This window comes from Podarcis cretensis (genome assembly GCF_951804945.1).
Source record: "Podarcis cretensis genome assembly, chromosome: 2".
Classification (NCBI taxonomy): domain Eukaryota; kingdom Metazoa; phylum Chordata; class Lepidosauria; order Squamata; family Lacertidae; genus Podarcis; species Podarcis cretensis.
The window spans coordinates 82,143,329-82,168,822 of NC_137171.1; the positions used below are offsets into that span (position 1 = coordinate 82,143,329).

Below are 25,494 nucleotides of genomic sequence, written 5' to 3' on the forward strand. Positions count from 1 at the left end.
GTGCAAGTGGATTATATTGTCACATTTATTTTGTTTTAAATGTAACTTTCAGTCTACATATGCATAGAAAGATGGGATATCAATTTTGTGTGTGTGTGTGTTTTTAAAGGAGACTATTATTTTACCATAACCTCTCTCACTGGTCCAGAGCAGGAACATTGCTAGAAATTTAAAGGATCAGGGCACAAGCCCATGACCCAAATATGCATTACATAGGAGCCATCTCCAGGGGGCCGTGGGCTCCCACAGTAACGACTTGTGGAGGCTGAGCCACCTCAAAGTCAATGAGAAAAGCCAGCAGGCAGCAGTGGTGCTGCCTCTGAGGGAGAGAAGCAGTTCAGCTCCGTCCTTGCAGCCAGTGAGCAAGGCATCCTTTTCCAGGGCGTGGAGCTTGGACGTGGAGGCAGAGTCTCTCTGCCTCCGAGTCTGAGCCTCTCCCCACAGAAAACAGTGCACCGCTAGCTGCGGAGAGGAGGAATAAGAGAAGCCACCACCGCCGCAACATGGACATGTGATGTCACACACACACGCCTGCATGTAGTGTGTGTGACGCTGCACGCCCGTGTTGCAGCGGCAGGCACCCACAATCCCGAGGACGAGATGACACCCCTGATGCATAATATTTGGAGATGCTAATTTACAAATGTAGATGCCTCTCAGAAGTTGAGCCCAAAACTGCACTATACATTTAATATAGTATCATACCACATAGCCATGGCTTCCCCCCAAAGGATCCTGGGAACCATAGCAGTGTAGCAATCACTCCCTCTTTCCAGGGAACTTTGGGAATTGTAGCTGAGTAATGGAAAATAGAGGTCTTCTAACAAATCTCTACACCCTTAACTACAGTCCTCTGGATTCTTGAGGGAACTCATGGCTATTTAAATTGGTATGAGAATGCTTTAAAAATGTATAATGCAGATGTGGCTTAAGATGATGGGTGGCTGGGTATCAACACCACTCTGCTTCAGAGGGCATCCAATCAACCTATAAAAAAAGCTTCCTTCAATAAAGCTTTTAAAATGGGAGGGAAAGGGGCAGGAAATCTAGGCTCTGGCTCAGAATAGCCAGTGCTTGGTCCCTACTTGGTAGCCTGCTAAAAACTTAATGGTCCACTTCAAAGCCGCCTGATTTAACACACAGTAACCTTCAATGAGATGGAGTTGTGATTTTTTAAAAAAATCTAGTCTCCTGCAGTGAGAGTAGATTTGATTATTAAGAACAGGAAATGCCATGTCAAAAGCATCAGGCTATATTACAGGCAGCTGATGGAAAAGCCAAAAGTTGATATCACAACAATCACAGAATATGTCAATCACACCATATCTTCTCTTCATGAAAGGATGCTAGGGCAAGTTAACTCCCAATAGCTTACTCCATCATTACATTAATGTTTCCCCAGTCTAGAATGAAAAACTCACAGAAACAGAAGATCATAAATACCATTAAATTCCCTGGAGAAGGTTGAGAGTGGTCCATTCTCTGAGCTCTAAAGTATTTGCTGATGCAGCTATTTGATGCCAAATAAATGTGGTTTGTCCTCCAAGACATGACATTACTATAGGTAATATAGAGGGCATGCTGGGCACATGCTGCGATAAAGCCACCAAATTACACAACAAGAAGAGAGGCAAACCTTCGCTAATTGGCACAGACGATCTTAATTTGCATGATTCAGATCTGAGAATTTGGATTCTGTATCACTGGATGAATGCAGATGTAATGCTCCTAACATTGTAACTACGGTTAAAAAACTGGTAGCCATGGGATCGTGTGCTACTTGGTATAAATCCCTCTCTCTCCAGCACAAATCTAATCCCCACTCTTATCCATTGGTTTGACCAGAAATCGAACCCAGCATTGGGTTGCAGAATCAGTAGTGTTACGTACAGTGATCCACTGCAACTCCTCACTCATTTTGAGCAACGGATCGCACCCGTTCAATAATTCTGTTACTTTACAATTATAAAAATGAGCCAGTTTATGATAAATTCTTGACCAAAGAATTGTCCTGCTGGACCTGGCCCAGGGCCTATCAGGTTCAGTATTCTGTTTTCACAGTGGCTAACCAGGTGTCTACAGAAAGCCCCCAAGCAGGACACAGGGGCAACAGTGCTCTCTTGACTGTGATCCCCAGCAATAGGCTTTGTCTAGTCTGAATCTGTATTGAATTGTTTTATTCACTTGCTGTTTGCCATACTGGGCTTCTTTCGGAAGAAATGGGGGAGGGGAAAGTTAATTAAACAAATTAATCCACCCATCAAATAAGCTAGTATTCAGAGGCATTTAGTGTCCGATACTGGAGGTACCAGGGCTATCTGATATAGCATTATCCTCGAGATATTTTGACTTCTGTTCTGCTCATGTATAAACTTTGCATGCACTATAAGAGAGCTCATATCACATTGCCTGGGTGCTAAGACATAGTTTGGCTTAGAATTGCATGCAAACAGGGAAAGTAAATGGCTTTTATTCTAAGCACAAAATTAAGCAGTACATTACAAACTAAGCTAACATGAATTTTTACTGACGGCACAAATATTGGCAAAGATACATGGTTTTATAGGAAATGCTATAAAATGCAAACTAGAAATAACACAAAGTTGTTTAAAAAAATGAGATACTTACTTTGCCATGAGTTTTGCTATTCGGTGACAGTCATTCTTGTCATAGAACCAGATACTGTAAATTGACACTTGAGGAAGGTATTTAAAAAAAGACAGTTAATATATTATTATTATTATTATTATTATTATTATTATTATTATTATATCATTTTGATTACAGAGTATCTTCAAATAGAAAACAGCAGGATGCATAGATTACAAATTCTGTACTTAAAATGATTTATGCACATATAAGCAGTACTACTGGGTAATTTCAAATATTCATGGAAACAGGGGCAGCAAATAATAAAACAGATGTTAGGTTATGGTGTTACACTTGCTAGTGAACAATTTAATATGTACAACCATATTGAAAACAAACATCTTGTTCCCAGGCAAAAGCTTTAATCTTAGGCCAAAAAAAGGTTACATGTAAAAAGCTCCTGATCTGACAGGTTAAATTACAGGCAGGTCAGATAAAATGAGCACTTAAGACTAGTGCAGAACCCAAAGACTAGTGCAGAACCCAAACATAACATTCAGTCCAGTTATATGTGTTTGATAATTATGAACCATTCACTTAGAAGTCAGTAGCAGCTTAAATTAGACTTTGGATTTAACGTTATAAATTCTGTATAAGCGTTAAATACATTTAAAAATGTTTATTTCACTTTCTGCCCTGGGAGTGAAAAAGAAAAGGTCTAAACTAAAGGAACCAGAAATCTGTCAGACTGCATGAGTCTTTCCTTTTCCTTCACTCTGTACTTCTAGCCTTTCATCTGACACACATATACAGAGTCCTTTCTGTGTCACCTTCCTGGCTATAAACCTTCATTCTATTCTTGCATAGTAAAAAGGATCTAGCAAGAAGGAAACTCAAGGTCAGGAGGCAAGGCAGCCAGAGGAAGAGAGACAAAGTGAGTAACGGGCTAAATAACAGAGTCCCAAGAGAGGATGGGTAAAGGAAGCAAAGGATATGAAGCAGAATAAACAAAGGAAAAGGCACTCTTAAGAAAACCATCGCATGGGAACAGGAAGAAGAGTAGCTCTGCTACTTGGGTAGAGACAAAATGAAGATGCAGGATGAGTGATGCCCAGTTTAGTAATCTGATTTGAAATAACTGTGGACTCTAAAAAAGATATAATATACTACAGATAATTTATATAATAGAACAGGTTCAGGGAACTGGATCAAGTTAGCAGGCCCATAATTCCATGGAACAGGAAACATGTGGCCTTGTATTCACACAAAACACTAAACCATAGTTAAGAAAAATTGGGATTCAGTAACAAACAGATTCTTAAATAAAAATGGGGAGATGTGATGCCATTAAGCATTGTGAAATATTAAATCTTTGAAAGCAGGTGACTATTGCAATGCAAAACGATCTTTTAAGAAAACTGGTTCATAGCTATGTCCTAAACAAAAAAATAATAATAATACTCAGTTAGAAAGTACTTCTGAACCCACTGCTGTCGCTTTAGGTTCAGGTGGCCTCAGTGGGACAGAGTGCCTTCTATCAGCTTTGGCTGGTAGACCTATCTGCACCCCTATCTGGATATGCCCAACTTATGTCATCTAGGCTCTGGTAACCTCTAGGTTAGATTACTGCAACACAATTATATATGTAAGTCTGTCTTTCAAGACAGTTTGGAAAGTTCAGCTGCTGCAGAGTTCAATGACCAGGTTGCTCACTGGGGCAAGACAATTTGAGCATATTACACCGATCCTGGTCCAACTGCAGTGGCTGCCAATCAGTTTCCAGGCCCAGTTCAAAGTGATGGTTTTCACCTATAAATCCTTAAATGGCTCAGGACCACCATCTCATATGAAGCCCTTCTTCATGTGTCTCCTCCACGAGAGGTCCAGAAGGTGGGAACATGAAAATGGGCCTTTTCTGTGGTGGCTTGCCGTTACATATCTTGAGGTGCCAGGCAAAAACATTCCCCTTCTCCCAGGCCTTTGGCTAATTAACAATCTCTGCCATTTTAAAGTATGTGGGGTGGGTGGGTACAGTACTGGTTTTGTTTGTTATTATGTTTGTTATTATGGTATGTACTATTGGAAACTGCCCTGTGAGGAGGGCAGTATAGAAATTTAATAAATCATAATAATACAGTGGTACTGTAACCTTATTGGAGTTCACCGACTGGGTCTGCGTTGCTCCGGGACAGTACCTCGGTTTAAGAACAGTCCTGTTTACGAATGATTTGGTTTATGAACTCTGCAAAACCAGAAGTAGTGTCCTGGTTTGCGAACTTTACCTCGGTCTAAGAACGGAATCCGAATGGTGGAAGGCCACCGGCGGCGGGAGGCCTCATTAGGGAAAGTGAGCCTCGGTTTAAGAACGGTTTCGGTTTAAGAACAGACTTCCGGAACAGATTAAGTTCATAAACTGAGGTACCACTGTAAATACAAGCGACATTTTCTCACAAACATTTTCTAACTCAAGGGAAAACTTGTAAGACTAATAATATGAGCTGAATTCATTGCAAAGTAGCAACAACTACCAACTGTAATATAACTTATAAAAGACAGGGTGTAACAATTCAAGGTTTTAAAGCATGGGTAGGCAAACTAAGGCCCAGGGGCCAGATCCGGCCCAATTGCCTTCTAAATCCAGCCCGTGGATGGTCCAGGAACCAGCGTGTTTTTACATGAGTAGAATGTGTCCTTTTATTTAAAATGCATTTCTGGATTATTTGTGGGGCATAGGAATTCTTTCACCCCCCCCCAAAAAAAATATATAGTCCGGCCCCCCACAAGGTCTGAAGGACAGTGGCCCTGCTGAAAATGTTTGCTGACCTCTGTTAAAGGTTATGCTAAGAAAGAAAGAAAGAAAGAAAGAAAGAAAAGGAGGGAGGGAGGGGAAGGAAGGGAAAGGAAAGCAAAGGAAAGGAGAGGAAAGGAAAGGAGAGAAGAGTCTTTGATTTAATCTGGAGTTATTAGCACGGTGAAACAAAACATATGTCTAAGAGGATATCGAAGCCAAGTACTAATGGATTTGTCCTGAACAAAGCTAGCTATCGAAGACAGAAAAGAGATAACTGCTTTGCAACAGAACACAGAACAAGAAAGTGACTGCTGTTTAACACATTAGCTCATTGCGCCACACTATTCTACATGTTTGGCTGCCCTCAACTTAAACTCCATTATAAACACCCTAAATGCAATTTTACCATTTCTCTCTACAGAAATAGCAACAGCAGTCCCACTCCTTATCTTTCTTGAGAAGGCAGAGTTAAAGCAGTTACTAAAGATCCATTCCCCTTCCCTGATCAAACACATGTCACTCTGACAACACTGCTGATATCCACATGTGGCTGGTCTTCAACTTTCTGTACCCACTTTGATATTTTCACAGCAACGAAATAAGACTGCCTGGCTACAAAAGTATATTTAGGGAGCAATCTGTTGTTACCACCAAGGTAACAGAGTTTCAAGTACATCCTTCTGGAATTATATCTCTGCTGCTGCATTTCAACTGGAAAAAGGACATACAGAGCTCAAAAAAGAAGAAAAGGAACAAGTGCAGGCAATATCTTCATTTGAGAATTCAGAGTTGTATACCACCACCTATCTTTTAATATTAGCATGGAATTTCGTTCTTTACATCAAGACAGTGACATTAGATACAAAGGAAGAATTGTGAGTGAAACTGATTTGGAAGCATACTTCTTTAAGACCTTTAGAGGTAAGTTCAAAATTGTTGATTTAAAAACCAAACAAACCCAAGGTTCTGAAATTTTTGATCACATTTGTATCTATGAATTTATTAAGTGGTTGATGCTTAGATTTTAAGCCTTTTATGGAGAAAGGTACAATTACCAACCCTGTAGGATACTAGAAATGTTTTTACTTGCAGTCATATTCTTTTTGTCACAGAGTGCTTTATATTGCTTCCCGTTATGCAGTTTGGTAACTACAGCGTATCACTGATGTTACAAACATATTTAATATATTATGAATAAAAGATGGGAATTCCATAACGGTCTTCTCTAGAGCTTCTGAAGTTAACTTAGTGACTTTCTCAATACAGATTAAAATAGGTCTTTGGTGACATACTGAATAATTAGCATAAGTGATGCTAGCTTTTAAAAAAGATTTAAAGAATAATCCAGCTGTTACTGTTATCAGGAAAAACACAATTTTTCCTAAAACAAATAGCTGGAGACCTGCATGCCTTGCTCCCTCAGCTAAAGATACTGTGGTCAAGAGAGGACAGTGATCCAGCAGACTTGCCAAACTGATTCAAAATATCCTGCTTTTTGAATTTCTCAGGTCCTTGCAAACATTACCTCTGGTGGCAAGAGAATGGTTATGTGACATGTGTTTGATCTCATAGCAAAGCCTTGAATGAAAGGAAAAAGGGCTGTGCCAAACTAAAGTACCGGTAATTAAATTATGATGTTTGGGGATAATTTGCTTGTGCCCATTTCCTATCTGGAATATAGTTTTAATGAAAGGTAGGACAGAAATGCTGAAAATAGCAAATACATGCTGTGCTGAATAAGGCCCATCATGTTTGGCACAATTTGCCTCCAGCTGGCTGGAGTGCCAGCCCTAACTAGCTCTGAGCAGTGGTGACTTGGAGAAGGGCCACAATGCATACTCAAATCTAGCATAGCCTACCCACTGCATGCTGCTTCCTAAGACTTCCTAAGACCCCCTGCCTCTCCCCTAACCAAGCATCTGCCCATCTCTGCTAGCCTTTGATATTCCCTACCTCAACACATCAGTTAAGAACCATTATTTGCTACTAGTCAATCAATTGGAATTATGGAGACAGGTGTTCGAGGACACAAAAAGACCAGAGAGGTGTCGAAACAGAAAGACAGAAGACTATATAACACACTGAATTAACACTGTTTATGGATGGAACACAGCTGGAAGAGTGGCACCCCAGAAACTGAACTGGTGTTTAGAGTCTAACTAGCTACTGCCACGTCACACGTATATTACTTTAATGGCAGAAGTGGTCCAGGGCAGTTCAAAAAGTCTCCTAAATAACAACATTATTCCAAGTTTATACTCACAGTTAGCATTTCTGTACAGAAGAAAGGGCTCGTGTAGTTGAAACTCCAAGTCTTTGTTTACAGGCTCAACCAAGTTGTGCATATTCAGTCGATTCACAATTGTGAAGCCATGGTAAGGTGATGCAGACCTGTTATTTCAAGAGAATAACAAAACAACTGTGTAAATCAGTGGTGGCCAAACTTGGCCCTCCAGCTGTTTTGGGACTACAATTCCCATCATCCCTGACCACTGTTCCCGTTAGCTAGGGATGATGGGAGTTGTAGTCCAAAAACAGCTGGAGGGCCAAGTTTGGCCACCACTGGTGTAAATGCATAACATGGATATCCAGAGGAAAAAACTATTAAACAAATGCATTATATAAATAAGCAACCTGCTTTCAGGAAAATAATCAATAGTAATGATGGTGATGAAATGTATCCAACACTATCACTCAAATGATGGTGAAGCAGAATGGGGGGGTCAGCTCTTTGGAGAACTTTTTTTTAAAAAAATTATACTTTACAAGAAAAATTCTTTGCAAAAAGGGGGCTCCAGTGAGCAGGTAGAATCACCAAATTGCTTCCCTCCTGGTTCTGTTGACAGAAGCTTTTCCATCAGCAATTACTCCTTTGGGAATACCCAAATGACTTTAGTAAAATCAAAAAGCCATGCAAGCTTGCTATTTGAAACACAAGATGTTTCACAAGCATAAGGAATTCTGGGAGTGGTACTGTTCTGTGAACTATTGCTCCAATGGCTAATGGAATATATTGTTCAAGAGCTAAGACAAAAGTTCATGCAAGAAGAATAACACTCCTCCTAAATCAGACAGCACACATGTGCTTGTGGAAGAGGCCAAGCTCACAGATTGGCACCTCTGGATCTAACCAGATGAATTGTTGTAGTTCTTTATCTGAATATCAAAAACATAGCAATGATTAGTCTACTTAGCAATATTGTAACTAAAACTAAGGGAGGGGAGGAAGAGATGCACAATCTTTTTTAAAAAAGAAACAAAGAAAAGAAAACTGATTTTCAAGGCTACTCCAAAGAGGAATAAATTCATTCTTCTCCTTCATTTAAAATTATATAGCAAGTTTCACATGCCATGAAAAAACACCGAAGGATATTTCGGTATGCTTTCAACCTTGTATGCAAAACTTTTAGAGCAGAATAGTAAACAAACATTTCAGGTTATCAATAGCAATTCAGAGAGAGGGAGTGGGAAACATAACTTGTAGAGGCACACTTAAATCCAATTCTCAAACTTCTCATAAATGCTAATTCATGCAAAAAACAGAACAGTGCAGCTTTACAGTCCCCCCCCCCCCCGAAATACACTTCAGAAAGCACTTCAGGATCAAAAGTATCAAACGTACCAAAAATAGCTATAAAGTATGTATTTTCAATGATGAGCTATTTCCTAGGAACCGAACACGTTATTACAAACATACCCTTTCTTGTGTACTTTAAAAGTATATCTGTGTATTAAAAACAGCTGTGTTATAGACACCAAATTAAATAACACTCAAGGTATTTCTTGGGAATGCAAGAGAAAAATGACACAGACTGCATTCTAGCACACTGCTAAGCATGTTATCCCATAAAGTTAACAGGCCTAAAGTGTCATTGGGCTGTGTCTGAGAATCATAAGAGGTCACTTTAATACATACTTTCTTCTTTATTTTCTACATCTATTATAACAGATGGACTAACAGCCTGAGTTAGCATGTCAAAAATAATTAAAATTCAACTGAAGTCATGATTACAGCAGTAAAGGTCTCGAAATAGCATGTGTAGAAAGCCCAAAGGCATTACAACAGTGTAAACAAGAAGAGTGACATTTTTGGTTTTGACTTATTTTCTCTAGATCTCTAAAAAGGTTTTGGAGAAAACTGATCATATTGATATATTTCTTGCTGTCCAAAATAAAATAAATGGTTCACAAGAACAGTTTTAAAAGCACTGCTAGCATTAAAGCATTACTGAGAAGACTGTTATTAAAGAGTTATTTTTGAATCCTTAACTGCATACATATACACAAGCAGAAGGAAATCAGAACAGCACAATCCTAACCATGTCTCCTCAGAAGTAAGTCCTTTTGAATTCAATGTGGATTACTTCCAGGTTAGTAGGGTTAGGACTGCTGCCTTAAGTACCAGGAAATAGGCCTGGAAGCCTACATTAAACTGCACAGACCACAAAGCACCCATCTCATCTTCTACAGATAACTGAGCAGGTCAGAAAGGACTCTCATGTTCTGCACCCTCCAAGTTATATGTAAGGACAATCCCAACTAGGGTCCTTAGAGATGTCCAGTATGCATGATAAGAGGGATGAGAGTGGCAAGTTCCAAGAACGGAAGCAGAGAGTTAAAGACCTTCAGCCAACAGACAGAGTAGTTAAAAAGCATGCATATTCAGTTGTAACCTGACACTCCATCTGCAACAGTCAACCATTAGAATGAAGCACACAGCATATCTATGTTACAGGCCTACGTAAACCCAAAGATTAAATTGCTTTGGTGATGAAGACATTTCCTAATCTCATCACCCACAGATTACAACACTCTGCTGACCACAAGTGTCCACTACCTTGTAAAGTGATTCTCCGTGCTACCTTCAAGCACCAACTCATCCTCTAAATATTTCCAACAGTTAAAGTTGGCCTCCTCCACAAAAAACTCCTACAGCTCTATTTCAAGATTATACCCTCTATTTACCATATATTTAAAATACTCCCTTTAACCTCAAACTCTAGTGTCACATTAAATTATTTCGTATAATGATGATACACTGCAACTACTATTCTTTTGCTTAACAGCATTTCTATGGCCACTCTTTCAAGCCACTTTAGTTAAGTAAGTCAAAATAGAAAGGAAGGAAGGAAGGAAGGAAGGGGAGAATGTTACATAAGTGTCACCTGTTACTTACTGTTAATGCCAATCCTCTACATCCCCTCTACCATAGATCTGAAGATACTATGGGAAACTCTCACAGTTATACACTTCCCCTCTTCATTGCAAATTCAATGCTTACTAAAAACAGTCAGGGGGAAAGGTACATTACCACTGGCAGAGACTGCCACCTGAAGAGGCAGCTAAGAACATAAAATGGCCCATCTAGTCCAGCATCCTGTTTTTACAGTGGCCAACCAGATGCCTATATGAGAAGTGCAAAAGCAGAACTTGAAATAAACTAGGTTACCTCTCCTTGGGCCCAATTCTGCACGGGAACCACTAGGGCTCAACCACTAATATCCATGGAAAGAGTAGCTGAGCATTTTTGATGTAATTAAAAATATTAAATCATTATTATTTATATTTATTTGTTACTAACTACAAACATGTCTCTAAGCAGCTAACAGTTATAAAAGCATATATAATACAAAATATAAAATACATAAAAGAGAATCTTAATAAACCAGAAATGCTCATCTTGCAGCAACATTAAAATCCTACCCCACCCTATTAAATATGAAGACCAAATCTTAACCACATATCACTAGATCATTGTCTTACAACAACCGCAATAACAAAAACTTATGTTATTGTCTGTTTTGCCACTATTTACAGAAGGAGTGCGCAGACTTGAGGGAGCCATTTCATTTTTTTAACTAGGAGCCTGGTGCAAAAGGCATACAGTTAACATTCTGAGTCCAGGAATTTGTTATGAGTAGCAGAACTGGACTGGACTAGATGACCCTCAGGAATCCCCTCAAACTCTACAATTCTATGAACTGAACTCATAAGGCTTCCACACAAAATCCCTCTCCTGAGTATTCCCACTTTTGTTCATCTCGACAGTATAAGTTAGTGGGAGAGCTGTTTTGTTGCTGTCACTGTTAATCAGCTGGGGAGTCAGAAATCCTTGCTAATCTACTTCAAATTGTCAAGAGGTGTACAGTGGAATCTCGTGTAATGGACGGGATCCGTTCCGGAGGCCCATCCATAACACGGAACTGATGCAGGCGCGCAATTTAGCACTTCTGCGCATGCGCGAGCGGCAAAACCCGGAAGTAACCCGTTCCAGTACTTCCAGGTTGCTGTGGGATGCAAGACAAAAACATGCAACCTGAAGCGGACACAACATGAGATATGACTGTACCAGAAGATCCCAATCTACCTCCTGCATGCCTGTAATTTACAGTGCATAATAATAATAATAATAATAATAATAATAATAATTTATTATTTGTACCCCGCCCATCTGGCTGGGTTTCCCCAGCCACTCTGGGCAGCTTCCATAGAAACCAAAAATACACTAAAATATCACAGATTAAAAACTTCCCTGAACAGGGCTGCCTTAAGATACACATCATATCCAGATTATGTCCTTCCTCGTGGAACTTACAATCTAATTATTATTGCACATTCTACAGGAGCGCCTGTATTATGAAACTAACAAGTTTAATAAATAAGAAGAATTTTGACTGTGGGAGAAACAAATGGTAGAGAGGGAAAGCAGAAGCAAGAAACGTGAGGGCTCAAAAAACCGAGTACATATTAAGGTTGCCTTTTACTTAGGGATAAGGACTAAACAAGTTAAGCCAAAGGCTTCACAGGAAAGGCGCATCATGATGAAGGATTTGAAGGGAGACAGTGCTCTGGGCATAGGCACCAGCAAGGAATATATAGAATGGAACTTGTGGGAGGGCTGAAGGGATAAATTTTGAAGAACAAAAAGTCACAGGCATGTATATAATGGAAAACAAGGGTAAAAAGAAAGGATGTTCCACAAAGAGTAAAAAATAGCAAGAATTTTGTGGCAGATGCTGAAATGAAGCCAATGGAAAGCTTTATTGAGTTATAAAGCTTTCCACACTGAAGGCATATGCCACAAGCCATGTCCTGTGAGAATTTGGCTAAACTGGCTGTGATTATCCAGGAAAGATTTATCTGGTTCACAGGGGGAGAAATCAGTGAAACTTGAAAGAGGCAAATTTAGTGTGAAAACAGTTACTAGGGCAGTATTTTCTTTCTTTAGCCATTTCAAATGTGTACAGTACTAGTTACCCCTTCTTAAGAAGGATATCCAAGAATTGGGACAGGTACAGAAATACCATTTAATGTGACCGAGGAACAGGGAGGTTCTTCCTTACAAACACCAGAATTTGAAGCATATTTGTTTACATATAATAATAATAATAATAATAATAATAATAATAATAATAATTTATTATTTGTACCCCGCCCATCTGGCTGGGTTTCCCCAGCCACTCTGGGCGGCTTCCAACAAAGATGAAAAATACACTAAAATGTCACATATTAAAAACTTCCCTGAACAGGGCTGCCTTCAGATGTCTTCTGAATGTCAAGTAGTTGTTTATTGCTTTGATATCTGATGGGAGGGCGTTCCACAGGGCGGGCGCCACTACCGAGAAGGCCCTCTGCCTGGTTCCCTGTAACTTGGCCTCTCGCAGTGAGGGAACTGCCAGAAGGCCCTCGGAGCTGGACCTCAGTGTCCGGGCAGAACAATGGGGGAGATATGGCAAATTTTTAAATAATATCATATACATGGTTGCTAACAACAGCACAACACAGTAGCATGCAAGCTTTCCTGAAAACCTTGTTTCTCAAAAGAAAGCCCAAATTTGTTTTCTTAGAACTGCAGGTAGGGATAAATAGGCATGCTCTATTTAAACAGCAAATAGTTTTGCAATTCATAGTGTTGAAAGCAAAACTGACTCTAGAATAAGATTGATATACACTTACCTTTTATATACAAATAAAGTACCTTCAATGTCAGTCTTCTCCTATAACAAACAATAAGAATAATTTATTGTAGCAATAAATTAATTTGAGCATTACAGCCCCTGCTTTATTTATTTTCTTACATTTGTATCTCATCTTTTTTCCATCATGGAACCCAAGGTGGTGAATTTGTGGTTTCTAAACAATCGCTGACCAGAACTGCTTGTTTTCAGCTCAAATGCCTTCAGCTCATCCCCTGAGCTTTACATTTAACATAAAATTATAACTATAGCACTTAATGGGTGCTATTTATTTTCATGATTAAGAATACAACTGTTATGGCTGAATTCTAAGACTTGCTGTGCTGTCAAGGAGGTGGTTGAGTTGTACATACTAACATCTGCTCCAACCTAATGAAAACAAACCCTGAAATTATGCTAGAGGTCTAGAAAAATACATCAATACAGCTGTTTATACATGGTGGCATTTAATATGACGTAAGGTGACTGCAGGCAGGAAGGCACAGCACTCCATTCAATATTTAGAACTTTAAACAAAATCTATGGTTGATTCATTGGCATGGTTTAAAAGGTAATGATAAATAAATAAGGTGTTAAATTGCATGTACTTTTACGTCTGATCTGTAATAGTCATGCTAAATTCGTATTAAAAAACTGAAGTTTAATTATTTGTTGTTTTTCCATTAATTCTGTGGGCAACTAGGGAGAGATAAAGTAAGCTATTAAATAGCATCAACTACGCCACACAATGGGCAAATAAGATAAATAAGACAGTCAAAGTCACTGCAGAATTGCAGTCTGCAATTTTTTTTTAAGCACATGACGTTTTCCACATTACTATTCTGTTTCTGAGTCAGGGGTTGCCAAGATGATGCCCAAAGACATATATAGGGTCCCCAGCCTCTGATGAAATTAGTCTTGAAAGAATAATTGTAGCCAATAGACTAGGTTGTGCTATGTGTGTATGTATGTGTGTTGTGCCCACAACAATTTATCTGGTGAGCAAATGTGCCCATGGACCCAAAAAGGCTGGTGACCTCTATTAAAAGCTATAAACTGTAATATATACTGAATATTAAAATGGTGTATATGTTTGCAAAACTAAGGTTTTTTAAGTTAATGGATGACTGACCACAGTAGTCTCTCAAGCATTACTCATTGCAGAGACAACTTGCATGGGAGAGATGAAGTGGCATGCAAGTTTCAAAATATGCTTGCAATAAGAAAAAGTACAAACAAAATCAAATCAAAATATGAGATCACTGGAGGCAAATCAGAACAACTCAGTAGAACAGAGCTTTTCAAACTGTGTGCTGCCACACGTTAGTGTCTGCTGCAATGTGTAGGTGTGTAGTGCGAACACTCCCTGCACACCTTCCAGGGCTGGAAAGGGGTTAGTTTAACCTCCGGTTTGCTAGTAAAACTGAATTACTGTGTTGTGAAATGATGTCTAAAAGTGTGTCACCAACATGAAAAGTTTGGGAAGTTCTGCAGTAGATCGAAGGAAAGAGCGGTAACCCATTCCTTGGTAACATGTTACCACTATGTTACCATTCCTTTGTAACGTAAGTGGTAACGTAGGCTCACTAAAGAGCAAAAAAGATCAAGAGTGTGTGGTGCTATCTTGGAAAAGATTGCTTCAAAGACTGCGCACAACAGCAGAAAAGGCTCTTACCCACATATTCTCCATCCTAATATCTGAAGGCAGGAGGAGTGGGCAAGTTCAGATGAGAGGAGGTGGCCTTTAAATGGCTGATACCGACTCATTTAGGAAAAGAAGTTTCTGCTACCTCTGTCAGTGAGGCTCTCTTGGTAAATATAATGCAGTGCTTCTAATGAATCCCAAGATTTACTGTGCAGATAGTTCAGTGAATGCAAAGGATTATTTCATACACTAATTTTTTTTCACATATACATGTTATTCCTAAGTTTGCATGACTTGTTGAAATAGTGGAGAGAGTAACAGCTGTTTGTTTGTTATTGCAACCCATATGTTTGCACCACTAACCACCATGCAGAAATGTCCTGCAAGGGCAGATGGGGAGCAGTAAAATTATTGCAAGCTATACCATAGCTCAGTTGTAGAATACATGTGTTGAATACAGAAGGCCCAGGGGTTCAATATCATCTCCAGGCAGGGCTAGGAAAGACTCCTGTCTGAGATCCTGGAGAGCCACTGCCAGTCAGTGTAAACTATACTGACCTGTATCTGACTCATTATAAAGCAGCTTCCTATACAGTAAGAACAGAGATGGCATATGCCACATTGCTCACTTAAACAAGATGTACATCAACTTCTGATTTGGTCCTAAGAAGGGTCCAAGCCTTGTCAATCCACATGGAACAAGTCATGAATTCTGGATGACAATGACCTAAAATCCTGTTTGGGTACAGTTGTGTGTAGGTGGGAGCTCTGTTATTTATTTAGCCTACCTTCCCCCAAGTAACTCAGAGGTCTTTCCACAACCACATGTTTTTTTTCTAACAACAGCCCTATCAGGTAGGTTAGACTGCAAAATGGTGATGGGTTGAAATCCACCTTCAAACAATCCTCAAGCTTTGTGGCTGAGTGGGGATCTGAACCTGCGTTTCCCTTATCCTAGTCTGAATCATAGTGATAATCAGATAATCTAAAAGAAAGCCTTGAACTTGGGCTGGCTCTGACCTATGAAGGAAAGGAGGAGAAATGTACACAAGTCAAGCTGGAATCCTACTTGGTTCAGATGAAGTTCAGTTCCAGCTTTCATAATCCTGCACTATATAATTGGACTCAGAAAAAGCACCGACGGAAAGAAAAGTTCACTATAGTACTAGTTCCTACCAGTAGTTTTTAAACCACCCTCAACTCTGGCCGGCTAATTTGAAAGGGTGTGTTAGGCGCTAACTAATCCGCCCTGAATTTTGAGCCCAGCGAGTTAGTGGCAGGAGGAGGAGAAGAGCACGAGGAGGAGGTGAACCACGGAAAACCAAGGGAGGTGGGCGTGTTCCCCAAGAGCTGCGCCAACCGGACCGGGCAGCCTCCTCTCTTCTCCCCCACAAAAAACATTCCACTGCGGACAGTAGCGGATATATAGGAGGGGTGGGGAGGGAAAGCCGCACGTGCGCGCCCGCCCCCAACCCAACCCACCCTCTTCCCTTGCGGGGGCAGGCGCCAAGCGAAGGCGCTTTTGTGCGCCTCTTCCATCGGGACCTTCCTTCTCTGGGAGCCTTTGGACCCCGCGAGGAGACTTTGGACGAGGGCGGGTGAGGTGGAGAGGCAGAGAGAAAAGGGTTAACAGCCGGGGCTGCGAGGGGGGCGTCCCCGGCCGCCTGGCCCCCCCGGCCCCCCGCTTAGTGCCCCACTCACCCACTCGTTGGCCTTGGGGCTGAAGCGGTAAAGGGCCACCTGGCCGGTCACGTCGGCGATGCTGGTGATGTAGGGGTCGTTCTGCTTTAAGGCCGCCAGGCTCATGTCCTGCCCCGCTTTGCTCAGAGACTCCATCTTGGACCCGGGATCTCAGCCGCGGCGAAGGGGGGGAAAGGAAGGAAGGAAACAGCCAGCCCAGCCAGCCAGCCAGCCGCGCGGAGGAGCCCTGTGCGCAGCGCTTCCTCATCCGCCGGCCGGAAACCGCTACCCTGCGCCTTCGGTTCCGTCGCTGCAGCGCGTAGGGTCACGGGGGTCCCACAGGGGTTCCTGAGGATGCGTAGCCTCTGGTCGCTCTGTCTGGTCCTCGTTTCTCCACACGCCCAGGCTTGGCCAGTTTTAGAATCGAAATGCGTCGCCCCCCCCCCACTCACCCAGAAATAAAACCCGGCTATATAACCAAACCAGCTCCTGCAGAAATGCCAGGAGCTCAGAAACACATCAGAAGTAAAGTGAATCCGTCGCTTTCTCCTGCTGGAGCCTCTTCAAGCTGAAGATTTCATAAGTTATTGTTGGTTCTCAAATAGTTCCACGGTTTTTGTATGTTTGGCGAAAACGTAACTACTGTACGTTTAAGAAAGCCCTGAATGTAATGACACCGTTTTATTATCAACTATTTAATTAAAAGCTAATCATAAATTCAGTATAAAAGAGGGGAGGTGTGTAAGAAGAGGGCAAGGGAGGGGTTTTAAGGTTTATCCAGATTTGGGCACTGGCACCTATTTTTTTTTATATATAAAGAAAGCACTGACTTCATGTAAATAGCTTTGTGAAAAGCAGCCCTGCTTTCCAAATCTCTTAGCATTCTGGGATCATTGGAAGTTAGGATATTTTTGTTTTGCTTTGTTCTGCATTTCACTCTGCCAAATGAAGAACGTGAAGAACGCTTCATTTATAAAAACACATATGATAACAATGAATAATCTACCAAGTATAGCCATGTTATAACCTTAGGTTCAAATAGGAACATAACTATTAGTTTTTGTTTTACTTCCAAAACTGATAGCCATGCTCAATGTACGGCAAGGGTAATTTTACATTATGCAAATGTAATTTTACAAGTATGCAGATCTACCTTAAGTTGCTATTTCTCAACCTGACTTACCTCCTGGAACGTTTGTGAGGATGGAATGTGGCTCTGAGCTCTGTGGAGGAAAAGTGGCATATACATGAAATAAAGCAGACTTTTCCAGCTGTTTTGTTACCATCTGGCCCAACATGCATGGCTGTGCTGGCTGGGACTGATAAGGGTTGTAGGCTGAAACAGCTGGAGGACACCAGGTTGGCAAAGGCTACAGTAAAGCATGGGAGGAGCTTTCAAATCAAATCTTTATTGTTATGGTCAATGACTACCATTAAACAATCAAATTAAGAAGAACATAGATGTTTGGCCAGATGTGCATAGTTGGATATAATAAATAAAAGTAAAACAGAAAAAAATAAAATGAACATAAAAAAATAAAGTTATGGTCACGTAATGATCTCCAAAGAAGAAAATTTCAAGATGTCTGGAGTCAGTTCTGTTATGTACTGAAGTTCTCACCCTGGGCCAGCAGGGGGATACTGTAAATAGTTTTCACTCAGGTCCGCATATGCAAATAAGGAATTGAAAGTGACATTCAGTGATTGGATAGTTACAGAAAGTTGTTACTGTTGCTTTGTAGTTGAGCTCTATATAAGCAGGTTGGCTGAACCCTTCCGTTCAGTTCAGTTCAGTCCTGTGAATAAACAAGAGCTGTCTGAAGAATCGCTATGTCTTCTGATATGTTCTCCCACAACTTAACAAGTTCCTGATGGGGTTTGCTTGCTGCAGCTGAGTATTTGACCACTGAGAGTGATAGATGTGTTTTGATCTGAGGTGAGTAAAAGAATGTAAAATGCATCTGATTGTCCTGGGTTTGATGAAAATTTTTCAAAGACCTCAGTAAAAGGAGCAGTATAGGAGGGCACGATTCACCAACTTGACCTCTCCAGAGGTACAGGGAGAGCTTCAAAAAATTCCTCACATATTCCAAATGAATGTACTGATTTTGCCTATTGCAGGAGCAACAGCAGGAAAGGGCTATTCAAGTCTGCTTGTGGACTTTTCATAGGAATCTGATTGGCCTCTGTGGGAGGCAGATACTAGACTACATGGACCTTTGGTCTCATTCAACCTGGCTCATCTTATGACCCTGGGTTCACACCTTTGCTGTTAGTTAACTGAGCTTCAGTAGAAACTCAGAATTAAATTCGCCCTCCCAGAGTATAAAGGGGCTGTAGCAAATGTAAAGAGAAATTCTCAGTGAAGGCAGCTTTCAACTTCTCAAGTGCTTAAGTCCCTGTGAAAGTGCAATATGAAGCAGGCTGATACATAACAGCTTCTGATAATAGATTATTTTCTTAGTTCTCTAACACCACTTCTGGTGGATTTCTTCTTAGATGCTATTTTCATTAACATAAGAATGTGAGAAAATAATAGGAGCCCGCAGGATCAGGCCAATGGCCCATCTAGTCCAGCATCCTGTTCTCACAGTGACCAACCAGATGCTTGTGGGAAGCCTGCAAGCAGGACATGGGCACAACAGCACTCTGCCCACCTACAATTCTCAACGTCTGGTATACAGAGGCATAATGCCTCTGACAGGGGAGTTAGAATGTACCTATCATGGCTAGAAGCCATTGATAGCCCCACCCCACCCCCAAGACTTTATCTAATGTCATCTAGGTTTGTGAACATCACTGCCTCCTGTGCAAGTTCCTGTGCAACCATGCACTGCGTGAAGAAGTGCTCTCTTTTATGTGTCCTGAATCTTCCAACGTTCAGTTTCATTGACTGTTCATGAGTTTGAGCATCATGACAGAGTATGAGAGACATTCATCCACTTTCTCCATGCTGTGCATAATTTATAAACTTCTATTTGGTTTTACATTAGTCACTTTTTAATAGATGCATTAAAAGACACAAATAGCAACCATGGTGTTTCAAAATGGACCCTAGAAGCTGGGAGTTTGGCCCCTTGACAAAGTAATACATTGGAGCCAACATGTCATCTTGGGCTGTCATAATGTTTTCTGTGCACTGCCAGCCACCAAGATCATAAGGAAAAGACAGTGCACCTAAGATTCACAGAAGGTAGCAATGCCACCCCCCAATTCCCCCTGTTCCCATCAGTCAGTGTATTGGCTCCTTCCATGCCTGCTGACAGAAGTGCAAGGTTGCATTCTGGAAGTGCAAGCTTGCACTCCTTTGAGTGGGTTTGTGTGCCCTAGTGTCTCCATGACCTTGGAGGCAGAGACGGGGTTGGCACCAGCTCAGCATCTGATTGACTCTCAGTCATGTCTCCCAAAGGAGAGGCTCATCACTGACAGGAGGAGATGCCAGCTCAACAGCAGGAGGTGACTGACTAGGGGTGTATCAGTTTTCACAGGGGTGGAACACTCCTCTTTCAACTTGCTTGATCCCTCCTCAGGATCCAGCGCTCTGTCCCCTGAACAACTGGCCTCCTTCCTGGCCTCTGGTACTTATTGATTTAACCTGGCCCATCCTGCTAGCACCTTTTCCAGGGTCTTCAGCCCCAACTCCCATAGCTCCTCCTTGGAATCTGACCATGACATCCATTACATGTTCACAGGATTGTTGTAATGATAAAACAGAGGAGGCAGAACTCTGTACACACCTTAGAGAAAATGCAATAAATAAAGCACCAAAACCATGCTACATTACTGCCTTCATAAAGTATCATAAAGAGCATTGATAAAATAATAATATATGCACCAAAATCCCCCGCCTTTCAGTTGAAATTTCCATCCTGATATTTGTAGAAGTTTTTATTTTTTTGTTTTGCTCAGGGCTAATCTCAATCAATCACAGTAAATAAACTGTAATGTACAATTGCCCCAAAGTGTTTGCAACATAGAATAATTATTTTTATTTATGTAGACTTGTTTTAGGAGCCTTCTGATTCTTGCATTTGATCCTTAAGTTTACACACCCCCAGGCCTCCAGGAAAGGATAAAGTGTGGGGAGGGTAATGTGAATCAATACACACTGCTTGCTCTTTCCTGTGAAGCCAGTGAAATCCTTTAGGAAATAAATGTAGAGTAGGAAACATTAAAGAAATGGTGAATAATTGAAACCATGTAATTTAACAGAGTACAAATATAACAGCATAGAAGAACAATTTATGCTTCTGTGTGCTCCCCTATGGTTGTGGAATTAACTAACCATAACTAGTGGCTGTTCCAGCTAACAGATGTGAAATGGCCATTGCTGAACAAAAAGGGCTATAAACCACCCTGATGATCCAATAAGAACAGCTGCCGATGAGCAGCCCAGTTTCATTTCTATACCAAGGCTGTTCTCACCACAGCAGTAGGAAAGGTTGAAATAGGTCACAGGCAGCCCTCCTTACATTGCTCAAGAACATTAGAAGGATTAATAATTTATGGATTATCTCCTAGAAACAATGATCTGGTGCAGACAGGTAATCCAATCTCCTGCATCCTTCTGACATGGGATGCCATTTCATCAGGGGATTGTGCAAAGGCGGCAACTTTTCTGGAAAGGCAGCATCGGCCTGCCAGCTGGAGACATACAAATTGCAGGAATTTGCTTCATGAATATGACATCTTCCGTCTGAGGGCGGTAAGTGGTTCTAATGACACAGGTAAAGCTGGAGCTGTAAATGTGCCGCTCACAACTTGCAACCCCTTTTTTATTATTCTTATTCTTAAGAGGATCTGTTTTCTTAAGGCAGCTTGTGGTAAAATAAGACATCCTCCCTTGTCATTAACGCTGCTAGCCCACCACAGATGCAATTTGCATTTCTGTTCTGCTTCTTTTTGTGTAAGAGTCGAGAAAGCTGCTGATTTCTTTGGCGCATTTAGCAAACTTGCATGCACTTTGCAAAGTGATGAAAGTCTCTACCAATGCAATGGGAACTCTCTTGTTCCCTTACAGTATACAAATATTTGTTCTCTTTTCCTAAATGTTAACGTTTTGAGCAATATTCAGTCACAGGTAATATAATTTCAATAGGACTACTGTAGGTCTGCAGTAAACAGCTTAAATCTGCAGCTGTAACAAACATAAACAGCGAACGTCATTCCTTTGTGAAATAGTGGAAGATCAGCCATTTTTGTCATTAGAAAGTGAGCAAATGCCATAGAAAACAATTGTGGTTGACTAATGGGGGAAACAGCTCCTGAACCCCTCGGAGTACGACTCACCTGCCTCCCCACCATGCAAAAAAATAGAAAGGCAATCTTATGCATTCTTACCTAAAAGCAAGTCTCACTGAAATCAATCGCAAGCACTTCTGAGGCAACCTCATCAGTAGTCTTGGACTGTCTTTGATTAGGTCCAAACTTTTTAATGTAAACTATGCCTGCAGTGGTATATAGCAACAGGGGTGAGAGAGAGAGAGAGAGAGAGAGAGAGAGAGAGAGAGAGAGAGAGAAGAGTCTGGGTCCTGAATAGTATACCTTGAGATACCTGCAGCTGCTTTGCCTACGAATCGTAAGTGGCAGCATTAAGTAGACATTTGAAAAGGTGTGATTGACATAATGTGCACTTTAGCCCTTAACTCCCTGACTGAAGCCATAAGCTCAACAACAAGGATGGGAAACCTGCAGATATTGCTGGGCTACAATCTCCCAACATTTCTGACCTTTGTCCCTGCTGGCTGGAGCAGAGGGGTGTTAGAGTCTGAAAATATTGGGGGGGCCACAGATTCCCTATCCTTGCTTACGATCTATGGTTGCATGGCACTGCACTATCCCCTGAACCTACTGCCATCATCATGCTTCTGCCCACAAAGTCTCCAACAAACACCTATGAATTCTAACCTAAGATTTGGGAATCCCCCACGTAACAGACTTCTGCAATTGAAAGATACTTGTAAATATGATGACATTTTAAAAAGGCAACTTTTTTCTAAATTTGGTGTGGCAAATCAAGCTCCAGCATTCAAAGCTCTCCGTATATATGTCTAGTTACAGGTAGGTAGCTGTGTTGGTCTGCCATAGTCGAAACAAAATAAAAAATAAATTAAATAAACAAATAAACAAATAAATAAATTCCTTCCTTAGAGACCAACTAAGATAGTTATTGGTATGAGCTTTCGTGTGCATGTATATATGTCTGCCGTTGCATCAACTTTCTTCCACGGTTTAGCAAACAGGCAGATTCTTCAGATGAGGCTGAATAGGATTCCACTGAGTATAACGTCTCAAAATTAGCAATGTGTTTTATACTCACATAATTTGCTTTGCAAACAGACATTTATCAAGTTGTACCCCTTGTGGAATAATTCTGGTGTTCTTGTTTGCCAAGTATTTTAATTACGTAGATTTTAAGTCAGTATTGTTGATACTTTGTCACGCAAAAAAGCTTAAGTGTTTCATAACAGCTCCTCTTCATTATTTTAACCTGAACTGATGGATCTGGGTGTTTTGGAGTTTGATCTCTCCGCTTAAGTTTACAAACATATGTTTATGTACCTCTTCATTAAAAAAAGAGCATAGTAGTTACTAGAAAGTAGCAAGTGATGCTATCTGGCTAACGCCTCTTACATTCAGTTATGATGAGAACTGAAACTTGAGAGATATTCCCTGGAATCAGTATCAGCTATTCCCTTATCATACAGTACAAAACTGTATACATAAGATTATAGATACCAGCCACTGCCTTAGAATTCTGGAGGCCAGCCATTGCCTTTAAGACAATTCATTTCCTATTCATATAGATTATTTTATACTCTAGCCAGACACCACCACCAACACACACACACACACACACACACACACACACACAGAGCATGCAAGAACTCCTGGTGGTAGTGATGGTGATGATAAAGAACATGGCCTCCCAAAATGTTTGTTTGGGCAAGGAAAGTGGTGAGGTGAATGTCTGTTGGAGTAATCCTTAATTCAAACAAAAAGTCAAAGTAGCCATGTTGGCACATAAGAATTCTAAAACTAGTACAGTGGTACCTTGGCTTAAGTACTTAATTCGTTCCGGAGGTCTGTTCTTAACCTGAAACTGTTCTTAACCTGAAGCACCACTTTAGCTAATGGGGCCTCCTGCTGCCACCACACCGCTGGAGCACGATTTCTGTTCTCATCCTGAAGCAAAGTTCTTAACCCGAGGTACTATTTCTGGGTTAGCGGAGTCTGTAACCTGAAGCGTATGTAACCCGAGGTACCACTGTATCTTTATTAGGCCAAACATGATTGGTGCTCAAGTGCAGCCCTGCTCCTTGCTCCCACATTGATTTACTCAGGAGCTAACAACCAAATGGGGCTTTAGTCTCTTAACATACTTGAGTCCTCACTGGCAGTGGGGGCTGATGCCCATTGGGGGTTGGGTGGGGTAGAAGGCAGGGAGGCCAACAGCAGGCAGAGCCAGAGCGAATGATAGGCAGAGCCAGAGGCAGGCGGAGCCTACTAATTCTAGTTTTGTCACTGTCCTGCTCTCTGCTGCATTCTACAAGGGCATAATGAGGAAGGAAGCTGACAGGGCTGGTTGTAAGAAAGCAGGCAAGTGGGCCTGGCTGAGAGCAGATTAACGTTGTTGAGGCAGTACTGCATTCACTCTAATGGACCAGCTTCCACTCCCCATTAGGCTGGTTGAAGAGTTTTCTCTGCCTTAGGATCCCCCACGTACCCTCAGTGGTGTAGCGTGGGGGGTGCAGGGGGGCCGGGCACAACATCTGGGGGGGGGTTAGGGTTAGGGGGTGCAAATATACGGGTTAGGGGGCGCAAATCCATGGGTTAGGGGGCGCAAATTACTTGCCGTGCCCCGGGTGCTGACAACCCACGCTACGCCACTGCGTACCCTGAAAGATTTTATGATGCTGCCAAGCTGGCTGGCTTGTGGATGGAGCTGCCGTTCTGGCTACAGAATGGTGGGCACTTTCCTTCCAAAGTTCAGAATGAGAATGCATACACACACCTACTTTAATCTTAAAAGTGGGAAGATGGTAAATCCTATTAATAGCCTAATGTTAACTAGAGTGGTAGAAAAGAAAAGAGAAGCAGCAACCATGGTGACGAGGAAGGTGTCTTCCTACTGCACTGTAAACGTATCTCAGCAGTATGGCCACCACCACATGATCTTAACCAGAGGTGCCAACTTGAATAAAATATGGGGGGGGGGCAGGTAAGCCCCACGCTGCATAACTGATCATATGACACAGTGCACACACACCATTTGAATGGCAATGCCCATCAACTTGGGGGCGGGCTAGCCTCAAATATTTTATTGCAGGGGGTGAAGACCCCTCAGCCCCCAGGAGTTGGCTCCTATGTCTTAATGCACTGTTAGAATAAAACCAGGAAACTTCTGCAGGCCTGACATATTATTGTTAGGTCACTGGTCAGTGGCCTTATTAGACTTTGCCCAAGAGGCTGTCATAATAATAGAAGAAACTATTTAAAGACTCAGTACCAATTTGCATGACAGGCTGGAATAGATCCCTCAAAACCTTTATGATAGATTTCCAATGCTTATTTTCACATTTAATTAATATACTGCAATCTATGCTTAATTGTACATCTTATAATCTTGGAGAGATGTCACAATGCTTTCATATTTTTGAGAGTGGCTATATAAATAATATGCAGATGCTGGGGAAGCCTGCGGAGGCTTGGCTGCCTCTCTGGCACTGTGCCCAACGGAAATGAAGGATGCAGTTAGTATTCAGCTGCCCAAGTCCTTACAACAACCCTGTAAGGCAAGTCAGTATTATTATTTCCCATATTGTGGATGGAAA

At 41.3% G+C, this 25,494-nt stretch overlaps 1 protein-coding gene and 1 long non-coding RNA gene across 2 annotated transcripts in view; both read right to left on the reverse strand.

Annotated features, from left to right (window-relative positions):
• Positions 1-16,893, reverse strand: part of DCP1A (decapping mRNA 1A) — a 35,265-nt gene extending 18,372 nt beyond the window's left edge. The window contains exons 1-4 of the mRNA XM_079965061.1: positions 16,682-16,893; positions 13,337-13,377; positions 7,644-7,771; positions 2,629-2,695 (exon numbers count right to left, since the gene is read on the reverse strand). Coding sequence (XP_079821187.1) covers positions 2,629-2,695; positions 7,644-7,771; positions 13,337-13,377; positions 16,682-16,816 — 371 coding nt within the window. The 5' untranslated portion in view covers positions 16,817-16,893. The remainder of the gene's footprint in view (positions 1-2,628; positions 2,696-7,643; positions 7,772-13,336; positions 13,378-16,681) is intronic.
• The window catches only part of LOC307209744, a 107,890-nt gene that overhangs the window by 77,130 nt on the left and 5,266 nt on the right, over positions 1-25,494 (reverse strand). The gene's annotated exons all lie outside the window — the stretch shown is intronic.